Source organism: Habropoda laboriosa, unplaced genomic scaffold (assembly GCF_001263275.1).
Source record: "Habropoda laboriosa isolate 0110345459 unplaced genomic scaffold, ASM126327v1 scaffold269, whole genome shotgun sequence".
Lineage (NCBI taxonomy): Eukaryota > Metazoa > Arthropoda > Insecta > Hymenoptera > Apidae > Habropoda > Habropoda laboriosa.
Window position 1 is genome coordinate 157,861 of NW_017100417.1, and position 11,109 is coordinate 168,969.

General features: G+C 34.6%; 1 protein-coding gene across 1 annotated transcript in view; it reads left to right on the top strand.

The window, feature by feature from the left end:
- LOC108575482 overlaps positions 1 to 6,941 on the top strand; it is a 78,754-nt gene extending 71,813 nt beyond the window's left edge. Inside the window, exons 40-43 of the mRNA XM_017938301.1 lie at positions 6 to 3,118; positions 3,242 to 3,708; positions 3,751 to 5,590; positions 5,633 to 6,941. Coding sequence (XP_017793790.1) covers positions 6 to 3,118; positions 3,242 to 3,708; positions 3,751 to 5,590; positions 5,633 to 6,941 — 6,729 coding nt within the window. The remainder of the gene's footprint in view (positions 1 to 5; positions 3,119 to 3,241; positions 3,709 to 3,750; positions 5,591 to 5,632) is intronic.
- Positions 6,942 to 11,109: the final 4,168 nt, after the last annotated feature.

Below are 11,109 nucleotides of genomic sequence, written 5' to 3' on the forward strand. Positions count from 1 at the left end.
GGGAGAAGACGGAGGAGAAGAACGCGAGAAAGGAGGGAAAATCGAAGGAGCAGAAGAAGTCGAACGGTATGATAAAGCCGAGTTTCCGGATTCTCGAGAAGGAATTCACGATGCTCACGAAGAAACTGAGTAAACTGAGTGATAAAAAATTTCACGGAAGCACTGGCAGCGACAGTACGAGCCAGGAGAAGCCGGAATCGTTTTCGAAGGATCCGAAGAAAGACGTGGATCAGAAAAGTACGAAGAAAGTGGACGCTTCTCACAAGCAAGCTGCTGAAAGTGCAGCGAGTGCGTCGAAAAGCGAGCAAAAAGCGAAACTGAAGAAGGAGTCGGCCATAGCGAAAACGAAGCAGAAATTGAAATACCAGCAGACTCAGGTAATGAGTACCGGAAGTTCGGAGTACGACGATACTCTCGACAGGCCGAAGAAGCTAACTGGAACTCGTCAAGAAGGCCTGAAACAGAAACAGCCGATCGGTGCTCAGAGTCACGTGAAGCTGAAACGTCAGGCACAGATCGATCGACGAGAAATTAGGAAGCAAATGGCTGAACTGCGCGACGAGGAAGCTGAGAAGCGGAAGGATGGACCGTCGAAGGAAACGCCGAAGACTGATTTAAAGCTCGAAAGGATTGGGAAGATTATGTCACGAGCGCCTAAGATGTCCCTCATATCTCGTAGGCAAAACGTGACCGAGGAGACGAGCACTAGTTCAGACGAAAAGAAGGATGGAAAAGGTGTATCTATGTTGCAAGACTCTGAGAAGAAGAGTAGCGCAGATTTTTCAGGGAGAGATTCGAATGGCATGCACCAATGTCAGGAAGAAACGTTTAAGAAGAATGTGATACAGAAATTTAGCGATGACTTCGTCGAAGATTGGAAAGGAGAGAGCTCGAAGTCGAGAACAACTTCTAATGACGAAGAACGAGATGCAAAAGTTGAGAAACAGAGGAAATTTGTTGGCAAAGGTACCGCTGACACGGTACAATTATCGAAACAGAAATTGGAAAGGGCGAAAGACTTGTTTCAGAAATCTTCGAAATTTGAGGAGAAAATTGGTAATCCTGCAACTCGTCCAGATCCTGTGCAAGAATTAGTTAAAGATTACGCGAAGATCGACGATGCTACAATTAAAAAAGAAAGCTCAAGTGAAAGTAGAAACACTGTGCGAGATGGAGAAACGAAAAAAAAAGTTAGATCTCCTGAAATTGGATATAAAAAGGCGGGAATGCCTGGAAAACGAGAAGAAACTTTGGATGCAAAGTTAATCGGCGTCGAAAGTGTAAAACAGAGTGAGAAAACTGAAATAAAGGAAAACGTGCAGGAAGATGAAATAAAAAGTGAAATTAAGAGAGACGCAGTGCAACATGTTAAGGATGAATCAGAAATTTATACAGAAAAAGATAAATTATTAGAGAGTACCAAACACCAGATTGAAACTAAATCTGTAAAAGAGGAAAAAGGGCATAAACAGCAAGATAAGGAACTGGATGAGGCGCACAAAGATTTTGAAGAGAAACCGGAAAGTTTGTTGAAAGATTTCAAGGGAAAAGTTGCGATATTAGAAACGCTTGAGAAAGTACAACCGGAACATAAAGTTGAACAGATTGTGACAGAAGAAAAGGAAACGATTGACACTGATGTAGAAAAAAAAATTAAACCTGATACTGAAGATAAGAAGGGAATGAAACAGGAGATAGAAGTTAAAATAGAAACACCAATAGGAGGAAAAAGTAAACTGGATTTAATACGAAAGATAGAAGAACCAATTGAAAACTGGGCAAATTTTGAAATGTCAAGTGATAAGAAAGAGATTACAAAAGAAGATACAGTGGATGAATTCAAAGCACGTACAAAGGACGATGAAATGCATCAGAGTGACAAAGAAAAAGAGAAACAAGTAGAATACGCGGATATTCGAATTGTAGATGACACAATTAAAGATACGAAGGAGGGTGAAACGAAAATTACAACAAATGGTCGTGAAAAAGAAAAGATTGACCCAGATAAGACAGAAACTCCCCACAGAGAAGGCACTATTGCAAAAGTTGAAACGAATGGTCAGAGAAAGGAAGAAAATGGTTTTTTAGATAAATCAGAAAAGTCCACCGAAGAACAAGAAGACAGTGTAACAATTAAACCTGATGATCAAATTGCAGAAAGTACTTTTTTAGACGGAACAAACAAGATTGACGAAAAAGAAGGAAGTACAGTAGAAAGTACAGGTGAGGATTTTAAAGTTGTTGGAGAAACAACCGAGGGCCATAAAATAACTGAAGAAGTAACTGAGGATCGTGGAAATACCGAAGAAACATCTAAGGATCAGAAAATTTCTGGAGAAACAGCTGAGGGTAGCAAAGTTATGGAAGAAACAACTGATGATTTTAAAATTGTTGGAGCAGCAACTGAGGATAATAAAATTACTGAAGAAATGACTAAGGATCAGAAAATTATTAAGGATTCAACTGAGAATCGTAAAACTGACATGGAAACAATTATTCGTGAAAAAGAAGAAATAAGTGATGAAGCAAAAAAAACTTCAATGGAAATTGAATCAATTGATGGTGGTAAAAGTAGCAGAGAAAATATTCTTTTAAAAACAGACGCAAGCATTGAAGAAAAGGTAGCTTCTGCTGCAGAAAATCAAATTGACGATTCTCAAATCAGTAAAACAGAAAAGGTTTCTTTGGATAAAATAGAAAAAACTGTAGAGGATGCAATTGAAAAAGAAGAAATTTCTGCTAGAAAAGAAGTTTCTGTAGAAAAGATTGCAACTGACGATGACAAAATTAGTGAAAAAGAAAATATACCGCCTAAAGGAGATAAGGAAAAATATCTGGATGAAGGAAAATCTGCTAAAAAAAGGGACGTGTATGATATAACAAAAGAAGAAGACAGAATTATTGAAGATAAAGAAGAAGAGAAGCACCAAGACAAGAAAGAAGAAATAGCTACAGAAGCACACAAAGTTGATGATTATAAAATTAATGAGAAAGAAATTATTGCAGAAACGCAAAAACATGGTGACTATAAAATTAGCGAAGAAGAAAGTGTTAAAGAAACTCAAGAAACTGATGATCCTACAATTAACGGGCAAAAAATTATTCCGGAAATGCAAAAGTCAGAAGATCATAAAATTAGCGAGGAAGAAGTAATTAAAGAAGCACAAACAGTTGATGATAAAAAAATTAGCGAAAAAGAAATTGTTTCAGAAATAGAAAAAGTTGATAACTGTGACATTAGTGAAGAAGAAATTACATCAAAAACTCAAAAAGACGATGAGTATCCAATCGGTGAGAAAGAAGTTACAGAAACACAAAAAATTGATGGTCATAAAACTAACGGAAAAGAAGTTGTTCCAGAAATACAAGAGCATGATGACCATAAAATTAGTGAGAAAGAAGTTATTAAAGAAGCCGAAGAAATTGATGATCATAAAATTAGCGAAAAAGGAATTATTCCAGAAATACAAAAGCGTGATGACCACAAAATTGGTGAAAAAGAAGATATTAAGGAAACACAAGAAATTGACGATCATAAAATTGGAGGAAAACAAATGATTCCAGAAATACAAAAGCTTGATGACGACAAAATTAGTGAAAAAGGAGATATTAAGGAAATACAGGAAATTGATGATCATAAAACAGAAGAAAAAGAAATGATTCCTGATACACAAAAGCGTGATGACCATAAAATTAGAGAAAAAGGAGGTATTAAAGAAACACAAAAAATTGACGATCATAAAATTGAAGAAAAAGAAATAATTCCAGAAATACAAAAGCGTGATGACGACAAAATTAGTGAAAAAGAAGATATTAAGGAAATACAAGAAATTGACGATCGTAAAATTGGAGAAAAAGAAACAATTCCCGAAATACAAAAGCGTGATGACGACAAAATTAGTGAAAAAGAAGATATTAAGGAAATACAAGGAATTGACGATCATAAAATTGGAGAAAAAGAAATGATTCCAGAAACACAAAAGATTGATGACCTAAGCAGTGAAAAAGAAAATGTTTCAGGAATCCTAGAAACTGAACAACAACTTGTCGCTAAACATGATATTCCAGAAGTTGAAGATCATGATATCCGTAAAGAAGATGCTTCGAAAGTTCCTCAAGTTGCAGATAGTTTCGTTCAAGAAAAAGACTCTTCGCCAAAAGAGTCTATTACTGAAAAACAAGACAATCAGAAAACAATAGATGCCCCAACAGAATTTTCTACGTTTTCTAGTGAAGATATAAAAAAAGAAACAACTGAATCGTCAAAAATTGACGAACAGACCGATAAGAAAGATGGAGTTCTGTCGGAAGTATTCAAAGCTGTCCATTCGATAGTCGACAAATTTACGAATGGCAAAGGATCAGCAAGTTCGAGTACCGAAAAGGAAACTCCAGATGAAAAGATCATGGAAAAAGAAGCACCTCCTTTATCTCCTGACGATGAAAGTAAAAAGCAAATAGAAATCACGAATGCTAGCGAATTAAGCTTACAAACAGCTGATAAATCTGTAAAATTAAAAGAGCAAGAAACAGATGATAAAATAGTTGAAAAAAAAAATGAAATCATTCTCGATGATGATAAAAAAACAGTAACTGATTCGAAGGATACAATGGAAAAGGGTTCGCAAATTGATATCACAGTAGAACCAAAAGCAGCGAAATCAAAAGAAAACGAAGAAAGCAGCGAATCGTTATCCCCTGAAAAATCTATCGAAAAAGAAGAAATCGACGAGCCTTTGAAAGATGAATCAGCATCGCCAGCAAAAGCGGCACTCGAAAAAATCGAGGATCGACAAGCTGTTGTACAAGAATCATCGGATAAGGCACTCGAAGGAAGCGTGGAACCAGAGAAAGTTTCGGATAATGAAAGGATAGATGGCAAACTAGCACGAACTACTGAAAAGGAGAAGCAGTTGCACGAACCGCCAAGTAAAGTGAGCAGTAGTTTTCAGGGAACAGAATTGCTTCAAACTTCCCGGCAGACATCCGAGATGACAGAGGAAGAAAAGTTTGCGTTAGATTCCATTATATCAGAAACTCCAACAGATTCTGCGAAAATATCCGGCCCCGAAAAGCAGTTGAAGTCAGAGAGCGGGCAAACTGAATTACAAAAAGTGGAGCAATTTGTTGAGGAAGAAACTTTCTCCGCGGAGGGAGATAAAATTCAGCCATTTCCACAGGGACAGTCGTACACGGTACCTAATGTATCTACAACTGTTTCACATGCTGAATCAGATAATCAAGATTTAACCGAGGAGAAAATTGACATAACATCACCTTTGAAGGAAGACACGGTCGAAGAAGAGAAGACGGATAAACCTGTCGAAGAAGAATATGCAGACGTAAGCCTTCCACTTTTTACAAACCTAATAGATAGAATGGACGATTCCGACGATAGTGATTCATCGAGTGATATTTCCAGGAAGACAACACTGACCACCAGACCGTATCAGACACCACGACATCACGCGAGGCAATCTCCCGAGAAAGAGACTGTTCAAGCAATGCAACGAACTGAAGCGCAAGCTGCCGAAGACGAAGATAGAGCAACGTTAACAATTGAAATGATGGAAGACGAAGAAACGAAATTGTCAATCGAGGAAAAAATGCTCGAAGAAATTGAAGACACAAGTAAAGAACTGCGTTCTCCTACGAAACTAATTACGGAAGTGAAAGATAAAGAAGCTCGATTAAGAGAAGAAGATAAAACATCTACGGATACAGAAATGCCTTCTAGTCGCGAGAAAGCAATAGCTCTGATTAATGCAGGAAGTATGCAGAAGAATAAGCAAGCAGAGTCAACACATAGTTCAGAAGTTGGTAAAGAACCTCCAACTATCCCTAAGCAGACAAAAGAAGAGAAGCTAGGATCCGAAAGAAAAGGGACCCATCGAACAGCTAATATTAAAAATGAACCATCGTCGTATCCCAAAGTTGCAAGATCCGAGACTTTCAAAGGTCCCAACAAGAAACCGAAGGAGATGGAGAGGAAAAGAGTACCTGTGCAAAAGAAGAAAAAGAGTTCCTCGGAGGAATCTTCCGAAGACAAAGCAACTCATTCTCGCGATGTGGCGAGTCATGCTCGGTATCGAACGCGCAGAAAGTTCGAGGAGGGGCAGTCGAAGCAAAAAAACGGCGATCAGACAAAACAGTCGAGAAAAACGGACGGAGAGTCGCGGCAAAAACATTCGACGCCGCAATCGAAGGCGGAGAAGGACAAGAAATCATCGAGCAGCAGTGAAAAACACTCGACTCTGTCGAAAACCAAGGAGATCGATACGAGCAAAGCACAGCCGAAGTACATGGCATGGTACAAGAAGAACAGGGAAGAGATGGAGAAGAAACGAGCTGAGTTGATGGCGACGGATGACGAAGAACAGCTTCCTCGGTGGTTACGAAGAAGCATGAAGAATCAGAAACCCGCGAAGGAGGAGAAGAAGGTGTCTGGTCAGAAAACTGGAGACACAACTCCGCGAACGAGACGCAAAGTTAAGCCTTTGGTGAACGTCGAGTCGGAACAGTTGAAAGCCATAGTTCGTCAAGGAAGAAAATTGAGAAGAGCCGAAGGTGGGAAGATTGAAGACCCACCTGTACAGATATTTGCATCGATACCACCTGCTCCGTCGCAAGCAGACCCCAAACATCGTCTGGTGCAACATTCTGAATACAAATACGAGAAAGTACCCGCGCCATTTTACCTTCATCCTCCGCCTGCTCCTCATCCATCGCCCCAACTGTCCCCGGAACATTTTGAAGTTCAGTCGACGGTGGAACGTGGACATGTCGATGAAGAATTCGATTCTGGAATAGCTATATCGCTACAGGGTGGAAATAGGTTACGGCATCAACAGTTGCTAGAGAAGAAAAGTGTATTCGACATCGCGTACAGCGAAGCTGCACCTTCGCAGCTTCGGTCTGACAGTACCACACCTCCGTCTTGAATTAATTATAATTTTGGAGTTATCTGTTTAACCCTTGTGTAGGCAACCGGGTTCTATACTTTTCTTTAACAATTTTTTATGTTCTTGTGAAAGTATCGTAAAATCGCTCTGAATTTATATTTTTTGGACATTTTTACGTCGGTATTAAAATAAAAATTTATGCAAACAATTTTGAAAGCTTGAAATAACTGTGAACATTTAGGTTGCTTACATAAGGGTTAAAAGATGTTTTCTTTTTCTGCCATTTAACGAGATTTTGAAAATCAATTTAGAAGTAATGTTAACCACCTTTTCGATATTTTGAGTTAGGAGACGAATAAATCATTCTTATACAGGGTGAGGCAGGACGCGTGGTAAAACTGGGAAAGAGATAATTGTCCGTGTAAAAGTAAATTGAAAATGAAGAATGAAATTTGTTCGTTTGAAGCCCCGTTTTCGTGAAAATTGAGTTTGAATTGATAAGCAGTGCCAATGTCATGATAAGTACTGATAATACATTTATTAACGATTTCTTTAATTGAAATTTTCATTACTGAAATAATTTTTGAAAGTGACGTCCTTGTTAACGCATAAAATATTCTTTGTAGAAATTGCCTGATTCTTCCTTTCAGCTGCAGAATATTTACACTATTTCTTTGCGAAATACGACATTACTGCGGTTTATCAACATAAAAGTACGAGCGGAAGCAACAGTTTGGAGCGAATCTTTAAATTCAATTTTCTCGAAAACAAAGCCTTTTGTGAAAAAATGTTGTTCTTTATTTTCGGTTTATTTTCACACGCAATATCGCCCCTTGCCCAGTTACATGAGTGAATAAATTCATTGTTAACGATACAAATAAATGTTCTTAAATAGAATTGGTAAAGAATTAACAGGGTGCGCTGGATAAAGATACATAAATATGTACTTATTGTTCCTGAATTATTGTGTTTTGATAAAAAGAGAAAGGAGAGAATTACGAATTAAAATAAAAGGATTACATTACGCACAAAAGGCAGGGTTAACTGTAACTTAATAGTAGATTTAAAAAATTGTTGAAAAAGGAATTATAGATTTCACGTTTCGGGAGTTACACTTTGATAGAGGATAAAGTTAAGATGAGTGTAAGAAAGGGAATTGAAAAAGCAGGTAACTAGATTGGAAATGATAAATATCTATATATACGAATATACATATTAATTATAAAGAAGTAGCAACATTAAGAGGAAGCTGATAGCGTGAAATGCAAAATTATAATTTCATACGTGTGTATGAGTGTAAAAATATAATAGAACAGATAAATATGATAAATTTAGTTTTCTACTTGCATAAAAACTACAATTTAGAGAAACCAAAAATAACTTGGAACTAATTAAAAATACGAAAATATTTGATATAATAGTTACAATGTTTATAAAATATTTACATTCCTTTATTGAAATCTATTTTCAATAAATTATACGAAAGGTTTTTTGTTAGAATGGTTATTTGTAAGATAAGATAATAAAGAAGTAATTAATAAATTAATTCATTGTGACCATAAAGCAAATCAGACTTTTCTTATACAATTTATTTTATATTTGTTTATCTTGCTTCTTGATTATTCAACCATAATTGAAGAATTCTCAACTTACTAAAAATTTGGTGTACTATATTTTATATAAACTACATACGTTTTCGTTGCTTGCATTACTCTATCAGTTTCCTGCTTTGTTGTCAAAATAATTATCAAATTTTCTACAATTTTTTTTCCAGAAAAAAAAAAAAGGTTATTTATATAATTTATGATTCTGAAGGAACATTTCCTTAATGTTACACCATTCAAACAAAAAGTAGTATGTACATCGATTCGATGACCAATTTTATATTATGATTATTACGTTTACATTATGATGTTTATAATTATCTTGTAAATAAATACGAATACCAATAATCTTCCATTCGTGTACTTAAATCATGATCACATTTATATTTTATATAGCAGTAGTAGTGAAATTCAATTCTACTGTCTTCGTTCAGCATGTTCGATCAAGAATAATAAATAAATTATTTAAAATATAATTAAGTAAAATAGATCTGAGTTTGTTAATATTATAGTCACAAATTTTTAATCACGTTCGTTCAATTTAACGTTGCAATTATCTTAACATTACAATATTTAAAAAAGAAAACCTGTGTACTATTTAGTATCTAATATTGTGCCGAATATTTTACTAGCTTTCGCTATCATAATATTTATATTGATATTTCCTTAGAATAATGTCAATCTTTAAATAGATATTATTTCTTAAAAAATATTTCACAATTATTATTATTTTTTCTTCTTAGAAGGTGCATACGACCTTAAACTTGCAATTAAAAGAAAAAATATTATTTCTTGTACTAAAAAGTAATTTAACGCGTTATTATTGATTAACGTGACATTTTATGGCTGTCGTTTCACTGTTAACTACATTTGTGTCAACTGTGCTGAAAGAAACTTCTGCACTTCCTGTTATTCTGTTACAAAAATATCCTTGGTTTCGACTTTACCAACTCTGCTATCTCTTGCCGACTAGTTTTATCTGCAAAACTGGATAACCCATCTGATATGAGGTCTACGAGATAAGTTAAGTACTCAAGTAAGTAGGTTATCATTGTTGGTGAAATTAAAATGAAATCGTAATGTACATAGAATAATTATTACTTTTGAAATTATATTATTAATTTTAAAAGCTTTCAAAATTGTTTAGTAATGCATGTACTAAATGTAAAATATGTAATAAAATTGTTAATGAATTGTGTAAAAAAATAATGAATGAAAGTAAGGAAATAATTGCTTTAATTTTAATGTGTCTTTTGAAAAGGATATACCAAGTAGAATTGAAAATAAATTACTATTCTCTATTATTGATATAAATTCGTATAAGATGATGCTTTTATTATTGAATGAAGAATAAAAAGACGGAGAAGAATAAATCACTTAGGTTATAAAGTAATACAAAGAGAGTGAGAATAAATTGCTAAAATACGTTCCATGCCATTGTTATGAATATCAATATCATTTTTATAAGAATGAAAAGTAAATAAATGTAATAATATATTCAAGTAACCTTTCGAAATACATCGAAGTTTTTATTACATTTATTACCAGCAATAAAGTTACACCATCACATTATTTTTACGAAAATAATCTACTGCAAAATAACTTTCATTTAAAAAAAGTACTAACAGTGAAAATACGTGAAAAAAATTTCACAATATCTTAAACAATTTATCAAAATTCTTAAACAAATTGCAATTTATAAATCATATCGGTAAAGACAAGTTTTAATAATCTTACAAGCAATTGTAATAAAATGTTTAGTTGCGATAAATATTCGTTTTATTTTTTACACAATTTATTTTTAAGCAAGAGCGTCAATTTATTATTTTAAAACGACATTGCGTATCACTCGATGTACCAGTGGAGTAAAGAGAAGGCATTTTAGCAGCTGCTGAAAAAGATCTACGTGATCGACCGCGATACTGTAGCGCAGAAGTGACGTTTTATTATACATGTGACGAAATAAGGTAGAAAGTGACGTAATTCCACTTCCGTGGCGTATTTCTATAGCAGCTGTGACGTTCCGATGCAACTAACCTACCGTAATCAAGAATACAACAGTGCATCAAACATAACCAGAGACTGGTAAATCTTTAGATTGGGAAAGTAGAGACGGCGCGTTGGTCAATCGACCTCGAATTGCTGACGCACAAAAAGGCGGCAAAATGCAATTTTAAACGATGTCAGTAGAAGCACGAAACTAACAAAAAGTATTATTCGAAAGAATTGTTCAATGTTAAATTGCAGTTTACTTGAAATTAATGAAATCTTTAATTTTCATTTTGTAGCTAATATTTTGTTATTTATATTTGTAATTGTAAAAATAATAGCAGTAATAGGAAAGAGAAAGTTGCAACATATTTAAGAATAGTAAAACTTTTAGGAACAAAACAAACTATAGTACTTAAGTAATGTAATTAAAACGTAAAATAGTATAACAAAATAAGCAAAAGAAATACTACTTTAACTGCAATCAACAATAAAAGCTGTCAGATATATGGTGAAAAAGTTTAATGCAGAATATGTGAAAAATTTTGTAAATTCATAAACAGATAAAATAGTAAAATAAGTAAAATAAATAATAAAATATTTTGTTGTGCATT